This window comes from Schistocerca americana, chromosome 2, assembly GCF_021461395.2.
Source record: "Schistocerca americana isolate TAMUIC-IGC-003095 chromosome 2, iqSchAmer2.1, whole genome shotgun sequence".
In the NCBI taxonomy this organism is placed as follows: Eukaryota; Metazoa; Arthropoda; class Insecta; order Orthoptera; family Acrididae; genus Schistocerca; species Schistocerca americana.
In genome coordinates, this window is record NC_060120.1 from 761,143,770 (window position 1) to 761,170,079 (window position 26,310).

General features: G+C 38.0%; 1 protein-coding gene across 11 annotated transcripts in view; it reads left to right on the forward strand.

Annotated features, from left to right (window-relative positions):
* LOC124595060 (mitogen-activated protein kinase kinase kinase kinase 5) overlaps positions 1-26,310 on the forward strand; it is a 307,956-nt gene that overhangs the window by 211,597 nt on the left and 70,049 nt on the right. For all 11 annotated transcript variants that reach the window (XM_047133627.1, XM_047133632.1, XM_047133629.1 and 8 more), the window contains one exon: positions 7,512-7,606. In XM_047133627.1, coding sequence (XP_046989583.1) covers positions 7,512-7,606 — 95 coding nt within the window. The remainder of the gene's footprint in view (positions 1-7,511; positions 7,607-26,310) is intronic.

Here is a 26,310-nt window from a genome sequence, read left to right on the forward strand (position 1 = left end):
GAGTTGTAGGTCGTTAGTGTCAGCCCAGGATTCAAGCTGTACACCATTCTCATCAGTCTCATTATATCCCCATGCTTCACCATGGCAGTTGAAATTGCCCATGACAAAATTAATATGGTCATATGTAAGTTTGTTTGGTTCATGGAAAACAAAGTCCACATCTGGTGGTTTGTACACAGATGTCACAGAGAACTTCTGGGCATGAATGGTAACTACTTCAATGTTATTTACTTCTATCATTGCGGCTGATGTTACATTGAGCCCGGGTCTGATGAAAATCGCACTCCCATACTTGTCGTAAGGTCTTTCAGTGGCCAAATCAATTCCTGCTATTTTAGGTCTGTGGCTGGCGGCTCCCCAGTGTGTTTCCTGCACCAACAATATGTCGCATTTATGTTTATAGCACATGTCTGCTAATAAAACACTCTTATGACTAGAGAATCCCTCAATATTTATCGAGATGGTCACAAGGGGGTGATCTTGATAAAGGCCGTTGCATCTTGATGTTAATTTGGTTTTGGACTTTAACTTGATCTGGTGTTAGAAGGATTAGCCGGTGAAATCTTTCACTGTTTCCAGGGTACTCCCGATTGTGTCTGTCTTCAGTCTTTAGGCTCACAGTCTTCTAGGAGGCTGCTTCTTTGCACCCCTTAGATTACAGTGCAACATCTTTTTATTGGTGTCACAGTATATTTGTTTTAAAAATGCAAACAATAATAGTTTTTCAGTGATAAGTGATATTGCCATGATCTCATTGCTCACGTAATGCCCAGCATTTGAAAAAAATTATTCCAACTGATGAATGCACCAAACATCTGTGACAAATTTACTGCGGTATCCACAACTCTCCCTTCAAGCATTGCAGAGATTAGATATTTCTTGATTCTGTCCATAGTGACTATTTTTGGAGGTAAGACTGACTGATATTCATAAAATATGAAGGAAAGAAAATTAGACTTTAGTCACAGTCATAATTTTTGCTTAAAGCCCTATATATCTTAAGTCCTGAAGGCCCATCTTCAGTTATTTGACATGTTATTTTGTCATTGTGAGACTACAGTGATTGATGGTGTAAAACCACTGAATTACACATTACTTTAGATTTTCCTAATAACGGTTAACATTTTTGATAATTATGTTTTTACAATGTAAATTATACGTACTTCAGTTCTTAACAACTGCTAACTGAAGGAGGCCACTAGGAACTGCTGAGTGAAAAATAATGACAAAATAATATGTTAAGCACCTGAAGAAGAGCATTCAGGGATAAAAATGTGTAGTGATGTAAACAGAATTTTGTTTACAACTTAAGGATAATGTTATTTCCTTCATATTTGATTATGTTTGTCAGTCATATCTCTAAAAATAGCCACTATGGATAGAATTAAGAAATATTTAATCTCTGCCATGCTTGAAGGGAGAGTTCTGGATATTATAGTAAATTTGTCATGAACCTTAACTGAGTTCATCTGTTGGAACTATGCTGTCAACATTTCTTTGAAATGCATGTTGAACAGTGTTACATTGTCTTGTAATCTACAAGCTCTGTGTGTACCAAAATAAATACAAATTACATCAGTCTTCCTAAAATTAAAATTGTTGATTTTAAAATTTTCTGCAAGTGGTTTAACATGAAAAACAAAACAATCTATGATTTCCCAAATATAAAAAAATTGTGTGATGGAACAGAGTACATAATTATGCCAACAGTTATTGAGTAAACTTAATGGCAGATTAAAACTTTGTGACAGACTGAGATTCAAACCCAGAATGCCCTGACTGACTCAAGTTTCTTGTTCCATGCTGCTTTGCATTGCCTTATCACATGTCTTCTTTTGTGGAAGGTTTATCTCAGTTCAATGAATGATCATAAGTTGCCAAAAAATCTAACCGTTAACACTTACTTTTGTAAAAGTATGGTATCAACTAGTTACACCATGAATGACCTTGTGAGTCACATCCTCATTATGTTAAAATATAAATTACAATAGATTTTCCATTTGAAGCCAACATTTGCCAGAATTAATACTCAAAATTAATTATATTTTATTCTGTTCATTTCATGTATGCTTTCTTAATGTCTGTGTAGTAACTACAGCATGGTTTTGAGTTCCAGCATAAGTAAATGTGTATCTTTGGTGATTTTAGTCCATCCTGTCTTGGATAATTTAATTCTTTTATTGTTTGTAGATATTTATGGCGTCAGTTCATCTAATTACTGTTATTGCATTTTGTCAGTTAGTGGTGCAGTAGTAGTTAAATTTTGCACTTTTAAAATTTTTGTCACTGGAGCAAATTACATGCCAAGGAAATAGTGAATAACAACAAAGTCACCATTTTTAGTGAATTCATAATAAAGTGTACTGGTTATTTTCTTCACAAATAAATTTATTAACTGCTCAAACATGTTGGAATATCAACAGTATAAGGAAAAGACACATTGTTACTCATCGTAAAGATGACACATGGAGCTGCAGCCAGGGACAAAAGCTTTCAGCCAAAGCCTCCTTCAGGAAAGGAAACAAACACACGTTCATTCACACAAGCAAGCACACCTCATGTAAACAAGACCACTATCTCCGCCACCTTGGACTGAATGCATCATGTGAAAATAAGGGTAGGAACAAATAAATGGACTCCCCATTCCAAGTGCATGAAAGAGAGTGTCTCCAGCTCATCAATGTTTCATTTCATTTCATTTTAGTGTTTCCATTCTTTTTTTCTGCTTTGAGTAACAATGTGATGTTAGATGCACCAAAAATGCTTCTACTGTAGTATAGTTAAAAAACAGAATGTGTTTATTGTGACAATCTATTTTTATGGCATTTCCTTTTAGTTTTAATAGTATTGAAATGACAGGAGTTTATTACTGTGGTCATCTGATAAAATCAATCCCAGCCTTCATGGACGCTAGAATTGGGGTTAATTAATATGATGTATACTCAAAGTCCATCACTGTGGTATCAGTAGTGCAGCTCGGGTTAAGACTCAACCAAGACCCATTTGTTGCAGTAGTAAACAATGATTTACCATTTTGGATTGCTTACATAGTTTTGAAATATTGTTTGGGTTCTTGTTTAACATTTGCAAGCAACGTATTTCTTAACTTTACATATGCAAAATATTTAATCGTTTTAAGAAGTTTTCTTGGTACAAAGTGTGACACATTCCAGTTTTATGAATTATTTTTCATTGTAATGAATAAGTTTGGCCGATTAGGGCAACTTCAGGTTTCAAATATGGGGAGGACAGTATGTTCTATAAATGTCCTATTGCCACTTACTTTGAGTCACATAGGTAAACATGTCTTTTTGTTCTTTTTATTCTATTATGATTTGTTAATATTTACAGCATTAGTTCATCAAATTATTCTGATTCTATTTTCTCAGTTTGTTGAGTTGAATGTTTCTAAATTTTGCCATTTTTGTTGTTGAAACAAATTACTTATCAAAGTGAATTGTGAATTTCCACAACAAGCAGTAATTCTGTTTATGGCCTGTCAACCACAATAGTATTGGAGGGCAGCGTGGAGAGTAAAAATCATAGAGGGAGACCAAGAGATGAATACACTAAGCAGATTCAGAAGGATGTAGGCTGCAGTAGGTACTGGTAGATGAAGAAGCTTGCACAGGATAGAGTAGCATGGAGAGCTGCATCAAACCAGTCTCAGGACTGAAGACCACAACAACAACAACAACCACAATCACAGTTAAAATTAGAACAGCAAGTGTATATTGTCAATGAATGCTAATGATTGTTACCCTTTCTTTCGTATTTTAGATCTGAAAATGGCCTAATTTGACCTAAAGTAGACAGTAAAATATTTGTGATTTAGACTTTGGGTTGTATGTAAAAGTACAAACTTTATTTCTCCTTTTGTCAAAGAAGCCTCACCTTTCTGTGCACACTAATCTTCTGATGCATACTGTATGTTATAGTTAAGAAAGTCAAGCAGTATTTCATATCAAGATATTCAATACAGACGTTAATGGACAAAATGTTCCAGTACAAATACTTAGATTTTGACATGAATGCTGCTACCAAATACGGTAATTGTGCACCATAAGAGCTATCTGAAATTGAATGTTGCTCATCCAGAACGAATGTAAACTGTTTCATTTCTACTAGAAATAAAAACTGAAATGTTAGAATCCAAGTTTCTTTTATAAAATTTCATTTGATTTAAGATATTTTTATTCAGGATTATTGTCATAGTTTTCTGTGGTAAACAGTTTTTGTGTATATTCAATAACATGCAATATCCCAGAAAGAAAAATGATTTCAGATATTTAATATGACAACTCAGAAGTTCTCCTTGAAGCTCTTAGACAATGAAATGTTTGATGCAATCGTATCTGTAATTGCCCCTATCACCCAATTTGGACACACACTATATTTAGAGATTATGAATATAGCTGCAGTATTTTAGAACTTCATGAATATTTCTTGCAAAATCATCTGTAATAGTCATACTAGCAGTCCAATAATATCATGTACATTGCCAGCTCAAATCAACAACACAGAGCATGGAGAAACATGTGCTAAGGGAATCAATTTGTGCACTTTGGAATTCAAATATTTCTAGTGTGTACACTAACACATTATTGAATTTAAAATATTATTACAGAATCTCATCAGAGCCTTACTTTATCATAGCTAGAGTAGGAACCTCCTTTGGTAGTTGTTTCTGCAATTCCATTAAAAGATCAGTATATTTTGAGATTGTCTCCTTAAACTTGTTTGTTTTGTGTAGAGCTACTATTTGTAGATACCAATCTCAGCTTTTAGCAGAATAAATATTATTTTGGTAATGGATGTTCAATGTAAATGATTGTGCAACTGGTTAATTTTTTAGATGAAGTGGATATTTGATATATGTTTATTAAAAATGTAAACCATCAGGAAACCATCTCAGATATTTCAGATTAATAGAAAAAACTGTATTTACCATTTGTGATGATAATGAAAAAATACAATTGTTATGTCTAGTTCCTTCGATGACAAAACCAGATTATTTGTACAGAATTCTCTTGTTTGGAATTCTTACAAGTTGTTAATGTTGATACAGCTGCCAATCCTCTTCAGCTACATCATTGTGTTGACTCTTTTTCAGGTTTTTGTGTGCCGTCATTTGTCTGATAAGAAAGACCTAAATATTTTTAGTTTGATGAATGAACCCTGTGTTGTTTTTTTTCCACATCAAGTGACGAGAAAACAACTTGTTAGCACATGACATTTCACAAGTTTCTTTCTTGGGCTCATTGTCTCTGATAAGCACATCCATCATGTCTCGAATCACTAGATTTGCTGGTTTAACTTCCAATCAACACAAAACACTGCATGTGGAACCAATCTGACAGGTGCCCAATTGCAGAACTTGTGTACAAATTGTACCATACTTAGTAACAAAAACTACCACTGATTGCAGAGGAATACATCTGCAGTGCTTATATTAAAAGAAAGAAAAACCCATTTCCATGATCACAAGATAATAATTATTTTTAAATGTCTTAGAAAGAGCCCAAGGAAAGGAAACTAATGTTAAAGGAGGGGGAGTATCACAAAATGATATATGTTTCTTGTGCGGAAAAATATTCTTGAACTGGACCTGTTCATATGGAGTTTTACTGATAAGCTGTTATGAGAAAACAACCAGACTGACAGCCAGATGTATCACAAGTATTCTCTTGGTGAACTGGCAATCAGACTGTGCACCATTTTCACTGAGGGCTACGCTTTAACATGTCTACAAGTCAGAGTTATGTGGCCTTCAAGTCAGAATTACGTGGCAGTTGTTGGCTCTGAGCAGGTGAGCGTGACAGTTGTGCGTTTCATGTTTAAATGAATTTATAACGCAGTATTGATTCTACAGCCTTAATTGTTTTGGTGAAGGAAGGTCAATCCTGTGGCTATACAACTGAATATTGAAGAATTAAGTTCATTGACTGTATGCAAATTGTACACTTTTCACATTAATGCAACAAAATTTTTCATCTGAAACAGAGTAAGTACTGAGTTTATTTCTGGTAATGTTTTATTACAAGCTACCTAATACTGCTCATGAATGGGTCCACAAATGTAGTCGTATCACGATTTGTCTCATCAAGCAATTCTTATCTTAGCTCAGCATTTTGAAGAACATTACAAGCCTTCACTGTGACAGTTGTAAATGCTCTTGGGATGCTCAAAGATGGTTGAAAGTTAGTCGTTTTATTGACAGTTATGGAAATTGCACACTCTACAAATTGTCTTGTTCAACTTAAGCAGTGGTATGGGAAGCTGACGGACCAGAGTAACTTTAGCATGAAGTGTTACTGCCAAATTACGTAACTTGATGAAACTTGGACCACATATGGAAAGAACTATTACAGTATAGGACAGAAGATAAATGAAAGAAATATGCAATGATATGAACAGAAATGAAACTTTTATTCAAACATAATAGTTACACTGAAGTCATTGTGATTTATGATGGTCCCATCGACATTACCCAAGGCAGGATGTGGTTCTTAATAGGGTGTGTGATGATAGTGGATAGCAATGCATACTGTGCAATGTGTCCCCATACTGGGCACAAAGTTCCACTCCTCCACAGCATGGTTGACAACTGCTGGATGGTCACTGGTGCACGTTGATGTGCTGCAGTACATCTCCCCATTGCATCCCACATGAACTTGATGGCATTTAAGTCAGAGAAATGGACAGGTCAGTCCGTTCGCTGAATATCCTCTTGTTCAGATGGCTCCTCTACCTGCGCAGTTTGATGTGGTCATGGATAATCATCGATTAGAAGGATGTCATGGCTGAATGCATCCATGAAAATATGCAAATTAGGAAGGAATACAGTATTACAATAACATTGACCAGTGAGAGTACTGTGTTCAGTGAGTTGGAAGTCAGTATGCCCATGCAACATTATGCCTGTCCAAGGTAGTACGTGGACCACCAAAATGATTGTGGTCGACAATGTTCCTGGATGCGTGACATACCCTCATATATGGATGGGGAGAGGTGGGAACATACACTGCACCAGTGTGTATGAAAAAAATTGCCAAAAGTTATGAAATTCTTCGCCACCTCCATGTTGTAGGTCACCCAGTCACCCATTTATTTACCTCTTGCTAGAAATTCTTGTTGTGAACACGTGTCCTGACAGATAATTTCCTACTGTATTTGGTGTTAAACCCTGAAACAAAAATGTTTCTTTTTTTTCTCTGAAAGTGGAATGGAGTTTCCATATAATTTCCACGTGTTCATCGTTATTTCCTACTGTTTCTGTATATGATAATACAGCACTAGTGAATCTAGCCTAAGGTGAATAGTATTCCTATCTTCCTCTGTTCCTCTCTTCAACCTGCCCCCCCCCCTCTCCCTGTTTTTGTGTGTGTGTGTGTGTGTGTGTGTGTGTGTGTGTGTGTGTGTGTGTTTTGCACTTCAAAATTAATTTTATGTTTAGTTTTCATCGTTTGGATGTGCCACTTTTAAATAAAGCTACTTTTGAATTTTTACAGGGCTACCTTGCCTGTAGGGGAAACCTCCCACGCTCCTAGCCATGAGCACCACTGTGATATACATCGGAACATGAATTTCTTCAACCAGTTCCCAGGTAACTGTCGAGTACATATTTAGATAATAATATACTTGTCATGTTGTATTCTTATATCAAAATGGACCTCCATTTGCATAATTTCAAATAATGGGGTCTCTTTTCTGTGAGTTTTAGAGCTAGTGCTTACCATTCTGCATGTCTGTATGCTTTTTATTTAAGGTGTTGAAATGGTTTACTTTAAGCTATTGAAATAATAGGACTAGATGAGGTGTACATGGTATGGTCTGAATAACTGTGAAATTTGCCAGGTGATAAGAAGAATCTTCTGTTCAGTTTCCTTGACCTTTCCTCTTTCACAAATTTTGTATAATGAGCCCTATGTTTCACTGTCACATGATGTAAGTAATTCAAAACTGGCATCTTTTATTGTGAGATGAATGCTGTCATTAAAACATTAGAGTCAAATTAAAAACAAGAATATAATTGAACTGATTAACTATTAACTCCCATAGCTATGAACTAGTATAGTTAGTGTGCAAGTATTTTACCCTGAAGTGACACATATTTGTAATGTTACAATGACTGATTTATAGCTTGAGCATTTTGACCTATTGCTTTTCAGCATGTGCAGAATGATAATGCCTTTGTTTTAATTTACAATTTTATGTTTCACTATCATATTGTCAGAAAAGCATTCCTTTATTTGAACCTGCTGTCCAAGAAACATAAAAAATGCAGTCTACTGGTGTACTTCATTTTGGTTCAAAATTTACTGTTTAGAGCAGTTGATTTATATGTATGAAAAAGGAGCAAGTTGTCACATTGCTTGCCATAGTGTAAGAACAGTTGTATGTGTAATTTAGTTCTCTGCATCAACCAATGGAAAATCCAGGGAAAGAAAGTTGCTGCTCACCATATAGTGGAGATGCTGAGTCGCGGTAGGCACAACAAAAAGATTCACACAATTATAGCTTTCGGCCATTAAGGCCTTTGTCAGCAGTAGACACACACACACACACACACACACACACGTCTGCAGTCCCAGAGTGTAGTTTCAGTTCTCTGGGACTGCAGATGTGTGTGCAAGTTGCATTTGTGTGTGTGTGTGTGTGTGTGTGTGTGTGTGTGTGTGTGTGTGCGCGTGCGTGCGTGCGTGCGTGTGTGCGTGTGTGCGTGTGTGTGTGTGTGTGTCAACTGCTGACAAAGGCCTTAATGGCCTAAAGCTATAATTGTGTGAATCTTTTTGTTGTGCCTATTGCAGCTCAGCATCTCCACTATGTGGTGAGTAGCAACTTTCCTTCTCTGGTATTGTTAGTTCTCTGCATGTAATTCATGTGTTTTTAAATAGACTGAAATGCAATGCCACTGAGAGTTGCTTGATGAGCTGCTTCTGAGCTTCATCCTTCATGCGTAATACAGTTTCTGGGAATGTTTGACTTCTGCAGTCAGCTGATACTTACATATGGGCATTTTGAATTGAAACAATCTCTCTATCATCTGGCAGAAAATCCAAAGAGATTATGGTCATATGTAAAATATGATAACAGCAAGACACAGCTGATGCCTTCTCTGTGCGATAGCAATGCAAATACTATCAATGACTACTGTGAAAGCAGAGTTACTATACACAGCCTTTCAAAATTCCATCACTAAAGAAGACAAAGTAAATATTCCAGAATTTTGAATCAGGAACAGCTGCCAACATGAGTAACTTAGAAATAGATATTATCAAGTACTCAATAGATAAATTCTTAGGTATGAAGCAGTAAGTGTAAAATAATAATAATAAGTAAAAAATTAATTATTTTGTGTAAAGAAAATTTATTTTAAAGTGACACGTTCCACATCATTATGAAATGTCGTATTCATGATCTGTGGAACAAGGATTAATGTATGTGTATATGTATGCAACTTAAATCACTTAATAAAAGTGAGTATTCCGGTCCAGATTTTATACTAGTTAGGTTCCTTTTAAAGTATGCTGATGCAATAGCTCCACACTTGACAATCAAATACAACCGTTCTCTCGACGAAAGATCCGTACCCAAAGACTAGAAAGTTGCACAGCTCACACCAGTATTCAAGAAAGGTAGAAGGAGTAATCTACTAAATTACAGGCCTGTATTATTAACATCGATATGCAACAGGATTTTGGAACATATATTGTATTCAAACATTACGAATTACCTGGAAGCGAATGGTCTATTGACACACAGTCAGTGTGGATTTAAAAAACATTGTTCTTGTGAAACACAACTAGCTCTTTACATACACAAAGTGTCGAATGTTACTGACAAGGGATTTCAAATTAATTCCATATTTATAGATTTCCAAAGGCTTTTGACACTGTACCACACAAATGGCTTGCAGTGAAATTGCGTGCTTAAGGAATAGCATCTCAGTTATGTGACTGGATTCAGACTTCCTGTCAGAGGGGTCACAGTTCATAGTAACTGATGGAAAGTCATTAAGTAAAACAGAAGTGATTTCTGGCATTCCCCAAGGTAATGTTATAGGTCCTCTGCTCTTTCTTATCTATATAAACGTTTTAGGAGACAATCTGAGCAGCCATCTTATGTTGTTTGCAGATGGTGCTGCCATTTTATCGTCTAGTAAACTCATCAGAAGATCAAAACAAATTGCAAAATGATTTAGAAAAGATATCTGAATGCGGCAAAAATTGGCAATTGAGCCTAAATAACGAAAAGTGTGATATCATTCACATTAGTGCTAAAAGGAATCCGTTAAACTTTGGTTACATGATAAATAATTCAGTTAAATAATGGGGATTACAGTTATGAGCCACTTAAATTGGAATGAGCACAAAGAAAATGTGGGGAGGGCAAACCAAAGACTGTTTTTTATTGGCAGAACACTTAGAAGCTGTAATAGCACTACTAATGGGACTGCCTACACTACGGTTGTCTGTCCTCTTTTGGAGTACTGCTATGTTGTCTGGGATCCTTACCAAATAGGATTAACAGAGTACATTGAGGAAGTTCAGTGAAGAGCAGCATGATTCATATTATCCTGAAATAGGGGAGTGGGTGTCATAGACATATTGCAGGATTTGGGATGGACACCATTAAAACAAAGGCTTTTTCATTGCAGTGGAATCTTCTCATGAAATTTCAATCTCCAACTTTCTCCTCCAAATGTGAAAATATTTTGTTGTAGCTGACCTACATAGGGAGAAACGATCATCGTAATAAAATAAGGGAAATTAGAGCTTGCACAGAAAGATGTAGATGTTTGTTTTTTCTGCACGCTGCTTGATAGTGGAATAATAGAGAATTATTCTGAAGGTGGTTTGATAAACCCCCTGCCAGGCACTTAAATGTGATTTGCAGAGTATCCATGTAGATGCAGATGTAGATTAAAATTTATTGCTTTGATTTATCTTGTACTAATCCACAGTGCTATATGCCAATTAATTCTAAACATAGTCTGTAGATGAACACAGAAATTTCTGGGACAAAATATTTGCTTTGAGGTACAGTTCAAACCACTTTATTTTTTGCGAACACAATACAAGTAACTTGTATGACCCATATAATGCTTCATTCAAACAATGGAAAATCCAGGATGGCATGTAACAATATTAAAGACGGAAAGTTGCTACTCACCATGTAGCGGAGATGCTGAGTCGTGATAGGCACAACATTGTTGATCTCCACTTCTGAGATGGCTACATCAGAACCTCCGTCCGTATCAAACCTACTAACCACCAGCAATACCTCCACTTCGACAACTGCCACCCATTCCATACCAAGAAGTCCCTTCTGTACAGCCTAGCCACCTGTGGTTGTCGCATCTGCAGTGACGAGCAGTCCCTCTCAAAATATACTGAGGGTCTCACTGAAGCCTTCACTGACTGTAACTCAGTACCATCTGGGACTGGAGCAACTGAATTACATTCTCCGCTAGGGTTTAGATTACTTCTCGTCGTGCCCTGAAATGAGAAGTGTCCTGCTCACTATCTTTCCCACCCCTCCTACAGTGTTATTCTGCCGTCCACTGAAGCTACACAATATACTCGTCCATCCTTACACAATCCCCGCTCCCAACCCCATACCTCATGGCTCATACCCCTGCAATAGACCTAGATGCAAGACTTGTCCCATACATCCTCTTACCACCACCTGCTCCAGTCCGGTCAGTAACATCACCTATCGCACCAAAGGCAGGGCTACATGTGAAACCAGTCATGTGATTCACAAGCTAAGTTGCAAGCCATGTGCTGCATTCTATGTTGGCATGACAACCAACAAGCTGTCTGTCTGGATGAATGGCCACTGGTGAACTGTGGCCAAAAAACAAGTGGACTACCCTGTTGCTGAACACGCAGCCAAACATGATATCCCTCATCTCAATGACTGCTTCACAGCCTGTGCCATATGGATCCTTCCCACCAACACCAGCATTTCTAAATTGCGCAGGTGGGAACTTTCCCTGCAATACATCCTAAGTTCCTGTAACCCTCCTGACTTCTACTTTCGTTAGTCACTGTCCTCCAGTCCCCTCCCTGTTTCCATTTCAGCACTTCACAGCTGTCATTTCACCACCACACCCAGTCTTTTAATTTCTTTTTATTTCTCTCCTTTCTGCTACTTACCCCCCCCCCCCCCCCACCCCCCCACCCCACCTTCTTTCCTGCCCTTCATCTAAACTGCAGCACTTCACCTCCCACTCCCCTCCCCCCCCCTCCCACCCCCCACCCCAGCCTCCTCCTTACCCCCACCCAGTCGCCACTCCCATCATGCAATGGTGCTGCTGCTTGCATGCTCGCAGTGTGGTTTCAGTTGTCTGAGACTGCAGACGTGTGTGCAAGTTGTGCTTACATGTGTGTGTGTGTGTGTGTGTGTGTGTGTGTGTATTGCTAACAAAGGCCTTAATGGCCGAAAGCTATAATTGTGTGAACCTTTTTGATGTGCTTATCGCAACTCAGCATCTACGCTCTATGGTGAGTAGCAACTTTCCATATAATGCTTATTTACAACCAGTTTGTCTCATTGTCATTAAATCAAGCTGGAGCTGATAACATGTATACAAGATATTAGTGATTTGGTCTTCATTTCAATCAGTTATTGTGCAGCGTATTTCCAAATGCTCAGTGTTAAATTTGTTTGCAGTTAAATTAAAGAAACGGATATACAGCACCGATATATTTTGTTACATCTTCAGCTTAACTTTTCTGTTCTGCAGATGATTTAGGATGATAAAGGGTGATGGGAAAATGTGGTGGATATAGAACATAGAATTTGGGAACATAAATTCAGTAATAAAAGTGTGTGTTTAAAGTATGCCATTCAGTGTGTCATTGTACATAGCACTCATGGCACACTTTGTCTTCAAGAGTGTATAAGACAGATACGTTCCATTTCAGTGGACAGATTCAAGTAACTCATTGTGGAATTCTATAATACTTAGTTTGTTGTTTCTTGAAGAATGTCAGTGAAATATTTTTTAACTGTCTATTTTAGTCCAGCAATGATTGCAGATTTGTATGGCACACTTCTCTTTTACAGTGTAACCAAGAATTGTCACAAACATCGAGTCAGGGGATGTGGGAGTTATGGAATGGCACTATAATACAGGGTGTATACGACCCAGGACAACCGGGAGATCCGGGAAAAACCCGGGAATTTTTTCATCCGGGAGAAAACCGGGAAAAACCCGGGAATTCTTTCGGAATTCCGGGAATTTTTCATTGTTTTAGTTTTCAGTTAAATTTTTGGGATTTTGACTAGTAAGAACCAATACTCTAACAAAGAGTATTACTGTAGCCCGCTTCTGCAGAATAATACTGCAGGAACAAAACATGAACAAGAGGGGAAAAAAAAAAAACGAAAATAAAACTTAAGTCGCAAAGGAAATGCGCTGTATGCAACAAAATGCAGTGCTCATACAAGCGTCTGCCAACAGCAAAGTGTGTCAAAGGCTTTAGGAAGACTATGCAATGCTTCTTAACAACAAATTGCCTCCAATGAGCGTGACATGACAGCTGTTTACATTAGATTAGTTTTAATGCAAGATCTTTTAATGTTTTACACGTACAAACATACGGCCTTCCTGCATCATTGTAGCTGCGCAAGTACAGTGACACCTGTTATCTGGCGCTCTGTGGCAACTGTCGAACCAAACCTATTTCTAACAGGTCACAGGAAAATATTGCAGATGGTGGTTTGAAAAGCGTTACTTTGAAAGTTAATTTCCTTTTATGCAAGATGAACTATGTGCGAGAATGTACGTCGAATTTCTTAAATCACAGAGCGTTTGACTCTCATTTAAAAATCAACTCTTTGGGGATGACCATCTAGAAGAATTTCTTGCCCAGAAAATCAGACATTTATGTTGTTATTAAAAATTTTACTGGCACATTTATGTGGTGTATCTTAAAGTGCAACACGCGTAAAAGAGATCAACATTATATGTGGAAGTTTAGCTTCTCTTGCAGCTTATTAATCTTCGAGACCAATATTATATGTGAAAGCTTTGCTTTTATTGTAGCAACAATATGTATATTAATTTAAACCATTAACTTCCCTTATTTGTGTGTTCGTGCTACTTAAGAGTGATCTTGCTGTTGGCTGACTACATCACGTCTCCTATGCTGTCATCAGCTGGCGAGATCACACGACATGAGCTGTGACTGGCTTACGAAAGCGTGTCACAATCTCGATTTCAATACTTTGGAAAGTAACATGCAGTATTTGGTGGAATTCGAGTTCATACTTTCGTAACACGAAAATTTGCAGCGTACATGTTGCTGCACATCAAAGATCTTTCCGAAACGTGTTTTTTACCCTTAGTTTCATTTTTTAAAGTGCCGGGTAATTCTACGTCAGTGTATAAAACCATAAACAATCAAAGGATTGATAAGTTTTACAGTGACGATTAAAAGTATACTGTCACTTAACACGGAAAAAGTGTGTTTTCATCCGGGAGAAAGTGTATTTTCAACCAGGAAATCCGGGAATTTTTTTTCCTTGTCCATGTATACACCCTGTAATATGATATAATGTGCCTTCCAAACAATTGATAAATGTCTTCTGCCAAGTTTTAAGCAGTATATGCAAGCTTCAACTTCAGTGGAAACACATGTTTATCATGATTACGTGTGGGTAGCTGTGTAACTTTCATGCAGATGAAGCAAAATAATGGACTGATGTTATTGTTAGTCTCAGTGCATCCTCCAGTTGAACTAAACAAATTAATGATTTTATAGCTTGACATAGTATAATATACTGTAACCTGGGTGCTACCTAATGGATGTCTGTGTAGCTGAGAAGAATTTTCTTTTTTGCAGTAATGACAGTTGTGTGTACAATGATGTACATGGAAATGGACTTCATCTGAAATTCGCTCATTAGTAAGGAAACTGGTGTCATCTAGCCATTATTAGTTCATAGATCTCAACAAAGAATTTGTGCCCATTGTGTTCTTTATGAAATGACTTCCTTTTTGCCTGACAAAAGGAAACGGGACATAGTATCCCTTCAGTTGTCTAATGGAAATGTTGCCTTATCATAAATAAAACGTGACTGTGGCATTAGCAAAGAAAAAAATGAAATGATCATATGGCATTGCTGACCGGAAGGCCCCATCCAGGGAAGTTTGGCTGCCAAGTGCAAGTCAGTCAACACCATAGTGGGCGACTCAGGACAACAAAACACCCAGTCCCCAAGCAGAGAAAAACACCAACCCGGCTGGGAATCGAACCCAGGCCCACTGCATGGGAGGCAAGCACGTAACCACTCAGCTAAGCAGGTGGACAGTAGAAAAGAAGAATGCACTTTATTGAGGGAAAGCTGTAATTTATAATTCATATACTATTCTTTGTGTGTTTCATCACCTCAACTGTTGCAATTATTCCAATCTCTGACGGAAATTTAGGGTGGCATCAATATGCCGTGTGATACATTATATTCCAAAGCTGCCTGAGAGCTTCAGAAACAAGCTAAATTACTTTTTATTCCATTGTGTGCCATATTCCAATTCCATCAGACATTGAAACACAGTCCTGAGACACGAACTAATAATGTTGCTTAAGTGCATTTTCTTCAGTAATACCGAGCGAGGTGGCGCAGTGGTTAGACACTGGACTCGCATTCGGGAGGACGACGGTTCAATCCTGCGCCCGGCCATCCTGATTTAGGTTTTCCGTGATTTCCCTAAATCGCTCTAGGCAAATGCCGGGATGGTTCCTTTCAAAGGGCATGGCCGACTTCCTTCCCCGTCCTTCCCTAATCCGATGAGACCGATGACCTCGCTGTCTGGTCTCCTTCCCCCAAAACCAACCAACCAACCAATCTTCAGTAATCACACTACCACTTCTTTTATAAAATTCATTTTACAGTGACTCTCCATTGTGCATCACTCTTGTGCCAGTTTGCTATTATATGGTAGAATCTTCTCATTAATTTAATATTAGCCGAAAACACTTAGAAATACTCTAGCTTACTGTAAAATAAAATTTCCTCTGTTCCACACTGTATGTCCTCCCCATTCCTTGAGAAGCAGAACAGTTAACATTAACAATTAAACTGCATTTTTACTCTAACCGCCAAACTGATGAAAGCAAGCCACGGGACCTCCTCTAGTTAGTTCTCGGTTGTGCCATTCATTTAAATTTATCGTCTACTTTCCCATATTTTGGAACATTTATAGGGAGCCCTTTAGAATTTGCTGTACTTCAAAGTCCGCTGAGTGGTTAACGCTGAATTTTTTTTAGAAATGTTTTATTAGTGGTGTTTGATAAATGAAGAGTTAAGTAGATGAGTCACAGTATGTATGTAGCTCCTAATACACATTTTCAGGCTTTTGTACTACAATGCAGAACGAACTGCTAAAACTGATCTGTGAGCTCTGTGTTGCAGAATACTGCAGATAGTGTCAACCAATAAACCAAATCAAATTTGAGGATTAAGTGTTACCTTTACTACCGTAAGTGGCATTCAAATGAAAATGAGACAGCTAGAAAAAAGTAAGTAAACTGTGTTTTGTTTCAAAAGTGATCACCATAACTATTAATACAATTATCTTACTGTGAGAAAAGGTGGTGAAAACTTTAATGGAAAAACATTTGCAGTTGCCTTCTGAGCCTTGATAGTTCCCAGGCATGCATCTCTTTGTCTGAAACAAATTGACAGCCATGAATGTCTTTCAGCATTGCTCAAGAAATATGGAACTTGCATGGGGAGGGATTAGGACTGTATGGAGGATGTGTAAAGGCTTCCCAGCAAACTTCTGCAGCATAGTGGAAAAAATATGCCACCAAAATGCCCACCCACATGGTGTTTAGACTACGCTGCAGGAGTTTCATGGGGAAGCCCTTACACATCCTTCATACAGTTCCAATCTCACCCAATTGATTTCATAGGAGGTGTAGTAGTACAAGTTTATATGCCAACTAGCTCTGCAGATGACAAAGAAATTGATGAAATGTATGATGAGATAAAAGAAATTATTCAGATAGTGAAGGGGATGAAAATTTAATAGTCATGGGTGACTGTAATTCGATAGTACGAAAAGGGAGAGAAGGAAACGTACTAGGTGAATATGGATTGGGGGGTAAGAAATGAAAGAGGAAGCCGCCTGGTAGACTTTTGCACAGAGCATAACTTAATCATAGCTAACACTTGGTTTAAGAATCATGAAAGAAGGTTGTATACGTGGAAGAGGCCTGGATACACTGGTAGGTTTCAGATAGATTATATAATGGTAACGCAGAGATTTAGGAATCAGGTTTTAAATTGAAAGGCATTTCCAGGGGCAGATGTGGACTCTTGACTACAATCTATTGGTTATGAACTGTACACTAAAACTGGAGAAACTGCAAAAAGGTAGGAATTTAACGAGAAGGGACCTGGATAAACTGACTAAACCAGAGGTTGTACAGAGTTTCAGGGAGAGTATAAGGGAACAATTGACAGGAATGGGGGAAAGAAATACAGTAGAAGAAGAGTGGGTAGCTTTGAGGTATGAAGTAGTGAAGGCAGCAGAGGATCAAGTAGGTAAAAAGACGAGGGCTAGTAGAAATCCTTGGGTAACAGAAGAAATATTGAATTTAATTGATGAAAGGAGTTGTTGTTGTTGTTGTTGTTGTTGTTGTTGTTGTTGTGGTCTTCAGTCCTGAGACTGGTTTGATGCAGCTCTCCATGCTACCCTATCCTGTGCAAGCTTCATCATCTCCCAGTACTTACTGCAACCCACATCCTTCTGAATCTGCTTAGTGTATTCATCTCTTGGTCTCCCTCTACGATTTTTACCCTCCACGCTGCCATCCAATGCTAAATTTGTGATCCCTTGATGTCTCAGAACGTGTCCTACTAACCGGTCCCTTCTTTTTGTCAAGTTGTGCCACATACTCCTCTTTTTCCCAATTCTATTTAATACTTCATCATTAGTTATGTGATCTACCCATCTAATCTTCAGCATTCTTCTGTAGCACCACGTTTCGAAAGCTTCTATTCTCTTCTTGTCCAAACTATTTATCGTTCATGTTTCACTTCCATACATGGCTACACTCCATACAAATACTTTCAGAAACGACTTCCTACACTTAAATCTATACTCGATGTTAACAAATTTCTCTTCTTCAGAAACTCTTTCCCTGTCATTGCCAGTCTACATTTTATATCTTCTCTACTTCGACCATCATCAGTTATTTTGCTCCCCAAATAGCAAAACTCCTTTAGTACTTTAAGTGTCTCATTCTCTAATCTAATTCCCTCAGCATCACCCAACTTAATTCGACCACATTCCATTATCCTCATTTTGCTTTTGTTGATGTTCATCTTATATCCTCCTTTCAAGACAATGTGCATTCCATTCAATTGCTCTTCCAAGTCCTTTGCTGTCTCTGATGAAAGGAGAAAATATAAAAATGCAGTAAATCAAGGAGGCAAAAATGAATACAAACGTCTCAGAAATGAGATCAACAGGAAGTGCAAAATGGCTAAGCAGGGATGGCTAGAGGACAAATGTAAGGATGTAGAGGCTTATCTCACTAGTGGTAAGATAGATACGGCCTACAGGAAAATTAAAGAGACCTTTGGAGAAAAGAGAACCACTTGTATGAATATCAAGAGCTCAGATGGAAACCTAGTTCTAAGCAAAGAAGGGAAAGCAGAAAGGTGGAAGGAGTAAATAGAGGGTTTATAGAAGAGCAATGGTCCTGAGGACAATATTATGGAAATGGAAGAGGATGTAGATGAAGATGAAATGGAAGATATGATACTGCGTGAAGAGTTTGACAGAGCACTGAAAGATCTAAGTCGGAACAAGGCCCCGGGAGTATACAACATTCCATTAGAATTACTGATAGCCTTGGGAGAGCCAGTCCTGACAAAACTCTACCATCTGGTGAGCAAGATGTATGCGACAGGCATAATACCCTCAGACTTCAAGAAGAATTTAATAATTCCAATCCCAAAGAAAGCAGGTGTTCACAGATGTGAAAATTACCGAACTACCAGTTTAATAAGTCACAGCTGCAAAGTACTAACACGAATCCTTTACAGATGAATGGAAAAACTGGTAGAAGCCGACCTCGAGGAAGATCTGTTTGGATTCCGTAGAAATATTGGAACACGTGAGGCAATATGACTTATCTTAGAAAATAGATTAAGGAAAGGCAAACCTACATTCCTAGCATTTGTAGACTTAGAAAAAGCTTTTGACTATGTTGACTGGAATCTCTCTTTCAAATTCTGAAGGCGGTAGGGGTAAAATAGTGGGAGCGAAAGTCTATTTACAATTTGTACAGAAACCAGATGGCAGTTATAAGAGTTGAGGGGCATGAAAGAGAAGCAGTGGTTGGGAAGGGAGTGAGACAGGGTTGTAGCCTATCCCTGATGTTATTCAATCTGTATATTGAGCAAGCAGTAAAGGAAACAAAAGAAAAATTCGGAGTAGGTATTAAAATCCATGGAGAAGAAATAAAAACTTTGAGGTTCGCCGATTACATTGTAATGCTGTCAGAGACAGCAAAGGACTTGGAAGAGCAGTTGAACAGATTGGACAGTGTCTTGAAAGGAGGGTATATGATGAACATCAACAAAAGCAAAACGAGGATAATGGAATGTAGTCGAATTAAGTCGGGTGATGCTGAGGGAATTGGATTAAGAAATGAGACTTAAAGTAGTAAAGGAGTTTTGCTATTTGGGGAGCTAAATAACTGATGATGGTCAAAGTAGAGAGGATATAAAATGTAGACTGGCAATGGCAAGGAAAGTGTTTCTGTAGAAGGGAAATTTCTTAACATTGAGTCTAGGTTTAAGTGTAACGAACTCGTTTCTGAAAGTATTTTTATGGAGTGTAGCCATGTATGGAAGTGAAACATGGAAAATAAATAGTTTAGACAAGAAGAGAATAGAAGCTTTAGGAGTGTGGTGCTACAGAAGAATGCTGAAGATTAGATGGGTAGATCATGTAATTAACAAGGAGGTACTGGATAGAACTGTGGAGCAGAGGAGTTTGTGGCACAACTTGACTAGAAGAAGGGATCGGTTGGTAGGACATGTTCTGAGGCATCAAGGGATCACCATTTTAGTATCGGAGGGCAGCATGGAGGGTAAAATTGTAGAGGGAGACCAAGAGATGAATACACTAAGCAGATTCAGAAAGATGTAGGTTGCGGTAGGTACTGGGAGATGAAGAAGCTTGCACAGGATAGAGTAGCATGGAGAACTGCATCAAACCAGTCTCGGGACTGGAGACCACAACAGCAACAACAACAGGAGGTGTTCATTAATTACATAAGGTTATTTCTTTAAAATTTGGGCTCCCCTCTCTCCATTGTGAGATTTGATAGTTCCACCCCCCCCCCCCCCCCACCTCCCCACCTTATGTGTGGTTTACCCTGTAATTTTTAAACAATTAATTGTGTGTGGTATGTTCATGTTTTTGCTTCAGACAACTAAAAATAGATTGCTCAGAATTAATTTCATGAAACAAAATGTTACCCATTATAATAATTGATATTCTCTGCCATTTAGCAGCTTTCAAGACAGTTTATGTAATTAAACTTGTTATAGTGCACCTTAAACATAATCATCATATTCATCTCTGATTTCACAGAAAAAAATGTAATACATAGATTTTTAGGACTGGACTGGACTGGATTCTTTGGGAAAAGAAACCAAACAGTGAGGTCATTGGTCTCATCGGATTAGGGAAGGACGGGGGAGGAAGTTGGCCGTGCCCTTTCAAACACACCATCCCGGCATTTGCCTGGAGAGATCAAGGGAAATCAAGGACAACCTAAATCAGAATTGAACCGCCGTCCTCCCTAATGCGAGTGCAGTGTGCTAACCATTGCACCACCTCACTCGATAGATTTTTAGAAAATGCATTAAACAGTGTCTTTAACACATGATTAAAACCACTTTATTTTAAACAAAGCACCCCTGAGTATTCGGACGAACAGTCAGGTACACAGACCGGCAGATGGACAGAAAGGCTCTGCGAAAATAGTGACGGCTGGTTATCATGTTCTAATGTGCTACAGCACCCTGTAAATATTGCACGAAAATTATGCCATTTCTCTTTGAATTCAAGCCGAAATTGCTCTAGAATAATGCCATTTCTGTTTGAATGCATGCCAGAAATCACACTAGAAATACGCCGTTTCTCTTTGAATGCATGCTAGTATGCAAATAAAATGAACGGAACATGTTTTGTAGTCCTGTCTCCACAATAACTAGAACTAGTGTCAGGTGCTCAAATGATAGTCAGCTGTGCTACAGTTAGCTCAGAGAAGGGACGCAGTTTTCTGTTTTCAACTGTGCATGTGTTGATGTTATATCATCACTTCTGGCGTTATGATTGACACCTTACTCACAGCACTATGTCAGTATTTTTCTTTGAAATTATATGAGCTGTGTAGCATACTGTGCAGGCATAGAGTATGAGGGATTTTTGAATAGCATCTCAAGCAACTGTGTGATAGCTCAGTGGTTAGGTGAGTGGACTGGCAAGTCATCAACTTGGATTCAGTCCCCGCTACTATCAACAATTTTATTTTTTTCATTTATAATTTTTAAATTCCTTGCAACATTAATGATACTGTAATAGTTTAATTTATGTAATTAAATTAATGTATTCAATTTAGTTATGATTACTACCCTTTTAAGTCAAAAGGCTATTTGCTAGATGGAGGTAAAAAAGAAAAACTGAGTTTACAAGAAAATTTAGTATGAAAGTGTTTTGTGATCTGCTAAAGAGGCTCTTTTTTTTTAGTTTTTTGGAAGAGAAAGCAAGATTTAAAGAGTTAGCTCTGCTTCAAATGCAAATCAAACAACAAGAGGGGCGTGGTATGAGGATCGCTGTTTTGCCTTACATATCATTGAAAATTTCAAAAAACTTGCAAGATATTTTAATCGTCATCTTGTCCAGAACCAATTCATAAGCTCTAGGACTTAGAATCTAGTAGAAGATTTATCCCCAACTATTAAAGAAATTGAAGTTATTGAGACCTTAAAAAGCTAGCGGAGAAGACTCTGTTGCAGCAGAACTTTTAAAACCATCTCTACCAAGAATGAAAAATGAGCTAAAATTAATCTTTGAGAAAACCAGGAAAACAGAAAAACTCCCTGGAGATCAGAAGGCAGCCTTGAGACATCCACTACATAAGAAAGGCCATAAGCAATATGTTAATATCTTTGCAACCAGATGTATATAACAATTTTTCCGAGCTTGTACAAAATACAGTAGAAGCAACACAGAAGAGTAATTTAGGTGAATATAAAGTCTATTTTAGGAAGGGCAGATATGTTCTGAACAAATATTTAATTTGAAGTCAATCATTTGCCACAGATGACTGAATTCAAAACGATGTTTGTTGATTTCCAAAATGCCATTGACTCCATTGACAGAAACTATAGATAAAATAAAACTGTGTGAGTAGAAGCAAGTTGATGCCCCTTTCCAGATCCTAGAATATTTTGCATGAATGAGCCATAGCAAAAAGTAAAATGCTCTCCAAAGATTTACGCATAGAGTGAAAGGGATTTATGAACAGCAGCTCACGGAATAACATGATAGCCCAGTGCTTACAAACACAGACTGGCAGTTTTTCAACTCAGGTTTGACCCCCACTGCTATCATAATTTTCATTTTATTTTATTTTATTCCTCACAGTGTTAAATGATTAATTTAAATATATATAAACTGTTTAATTTATTTATGTAAAATTAATGTAATCAATTTAGTTACAATTACTATCCTTGTAAGGCTCTGGACCAGCACATTGTAGCACATTGATAAAGTTTTACATGAGCCGCCACTGCTTTGAACGATATGATTATGTAGCTTTTCAATTTCTTCATTTATGTGATCATTAAGAGATGAACTTAAGCTGAGCTTCCATCCATACAAGATATAACTTCTCACTGTTGTGTTTGTTTCATCTTGTCAGCATGCCACATAACATACATATTGTAAAAGTTTTGATACAGACTTATGTTGTACACAATAATGTCAGGTATATATGCTTTGCAGAGTATTGCAACTGACTCACTGACTGGACACCCAGTAATTTCAGCTAATGTAGCAATGAACTGCCCAAATGAGATCTGATGCTTGTGTGGAACTTTTTTCAAATTGGGGAATCCTAGGTGTGCACATGTCTAAAGTGTACAATTCAGAGAGGCCATAAATATTGGGGGGGGGGGGGGGAGACTTTAATATTATCTATTATCAGGATTAATTTTATAAAACGAAATGTTGCGTGTTATAATAATGTATATTCTATGTATTAAAAAGCTGATGTGAGATTTTTATTATCCCCTCTTTAAATGAGATTTTGCCAGCCCCCCATTTTGAGCTCAAATAATTAATGGACAGCCTCTCATTTTTTGAGCCCTGAAGAAAGACATTCAAGGCAATCTATTTGCTTTGGACAAAGAGGTGCACACCTGGGTACAGTCATAATTCTGTAAGCAACTGCAAACATTTTTCCATGAAGGCATTGACCATCTCTGTCTCATGCTGGGAAACGTGTACTAATGATTGTGGCAATTACTTTTGAAATAATGAGTACTTTTTTTCCACCTGTGTGACTGCCCCTTATAGAACCTTCTTGTGCCCCTTATAGAACCTTCTTGTTAGGAATCACCCAGATGAGTCAACATTAGCATTGTAACACCATAATTTGCACTGAATTTTGAGAATTAAGCTGTAGAAATAGTAATAACAAAACTTCAAAGTAATTTTTGTGGCTTCCACTGTAACTGCATTTTCGCCTTGTGCTACTTGTAATGAAGTCCATTTCCTACAATGATTATTCCACAATGTTGAATGAAAGTTGAAATTAACTGCTATAAAGGCAACTAACTGTGGAGGTTATTGCATGCTGCAGCTTAAATACATGACACAAACTAATTATTGCAGCACAACTTATGTTACTCAACGTGATGGTGTTATTCCTATTTAAATATGTAAGTAAATCCATAACTTTTCATGTGCTTTCAGCATCATTCATTGTGCATGTTAAAGTTAAGATACACTAAGTGTTAACTTCTTGATTTTCTGCAATCTGTATTGCTAAACAATGTGCTGATTGTCAATGATGCCACTAGCTTAACTACACTGTTGGTGCACATGGTTTAATATGCACTGTTTCTACAGGGAGACAAACTGTAGCATGAAACAAAAAGTAAATGCTTTCAGTCATTATCATTGCTAAACTGGTAGTAATTGTATTTTGCTTCTTATGTTGCTGCTGTCACACATTGCCTGTAGTTATTTTCCTTGATCATAAGTTCTTATTTTTATTCCTCCAGAACTTTTTTTAATGAGTTTGCACTCAAAATTTCTTTTTAGGGTAATTCCTGTTCACAATATTGTGAAAAGGAAAGTTGCTACTCACCACATAGCAGAGATGCTGAGTCGCAGATAGACGCAACAAAAAGACTGCCACAAATATAGCTTTCGGCCAGTATGGCCTTCATCAAAGTTAGATGACAAACACACACATAGAAACTCTTACAAACGCAACTCACTCACATGATTGCAGTCTCAGGCAACTGTTTTTATTTTACCAGTTTGATATAACTCTGGAACTCTGATGGAGGGCACAACTGACCATGAAATACTTTTTATTAGTTATTACTACATGTACCTTCAGGTATATTTACGTACTTGTAAGCAGAGGCTTCTGCAGCCAGTGTCACTGTTAATAAAATTCTTCTGGACTGTTGATCGCATTGTCAGTATACAAGACAGTCTAATGCTTCACCCACTATTGAAAGTGGCCTTCCTCAGGGGTTTGTGTTGAGCTGACTGTTGAATGAAAGAGACTTTACATCTTAAGTTGTAGCAGAGGAAGCTGTATATGTAATTTGATAGGGTACTTGAGGATAGGACAGGTGTTAGGCATTCTTTATTAGTCTTTATATTATTCCTTGTCATTGGTGGATAAAGACGTGATTGATTGGTGTTTACATTGTTTTTTTGCCATTGGTGGCGCTGTTTACTTATTGCCAGGCGTGGGCTACAGTGTGTCTCTGCTCTGTGTGCATATGACCACTATTGTCTGCCACGCAACTGTGAGAGTTGCTTTGCGCATTCTGTCCTCCCATAGCATTGTCATTGCTGGCAGCAAGGACACTGGAAGCCTATACCCTCCATGTCTATTCATGTTGGTGGGTTGCTTGGTCATTTCTATCGCCTTTAATCTTCCACCTCAATGTAAATGGCTGTTTCACCAGTACGCAGGCTTTATGGAATATTATTTCCTTATCTCACTGATTCTTGTGTTCTATCACCATCGACCTGGTGCGTTGCCCCAAACAGATATATCTTCCGTGCTCTGCGGTTCGTGCGCGGTTCAGCCGCCCCGTTTTGCCTACATAGACCAGTCCACATTTGTAATCAATTTCATTGACTCCTGTAGTCTTTAGCTTGTTGACTGTATCTTTCATTGAGTCTAGAACATCTTTTATTTTGTAGATGCTCTGAAAGATTGGCTTGATGCCGGCTTGGTAAAAACTTTGCCCACACATTCAGTGACCCCTTGTACATATGGTAATAGGATTATGTTCTTTGCTTCCTTCGGCTCTTCCTTATTGCCTTCATAGTTTTATCTGTCATATTCTTGCCATAATCATTGGTTCCAAAAATGGATCTGAGGTTTTGTAGTTCCGCCTTCAGGTGTTCATCATTGTTGATCCTGTGGGTCCTCCTGGTTGAAGTGCGAAGGGTGGACTACTTCTGTGTAGGATGATGGTGGGAGGAGGCGTGGAGGTACCTGCCTGTGCTGGTGGCTTTTCTGTATACTCTGTGGCCATGTTTACCATCAGGCTTTCAGTGAACTTCCAAGTCAAGGAAAGGCAGCACCCCATTCTTTTCAATCTCCATAGTAAATTGTATTTTACTATGCTATTCATAGAGATGTTGGTGCAACTTCTGTAGTTCTTCCTTCCCATGTGGCTAGATGTGAAGGTATCACCAGCATATCAGAGCCAGCAATCGGTGTAATGTTGTGGACTGGAGAGCCGTTTCTTCAGATGCCTCCATGAAGATGTTTGCTGCAATAGTCGAGAGAGGGTGTACCACACCTACACTGTCTGCCTGTTTATAAAATTCTCCTTACCACCAGAAATAGATGATTGTTAAACAGTGGCGTACTAGTTCGCAGATGTGAGGTGCCACATGTTGCTCTATGATGATCATCGTGTCTGACACTGGTACATTTGTGAATAGAGACTTAATGTGAAAACTAACCATCAGATCCAGAAAGACACACTTTCCTTTTA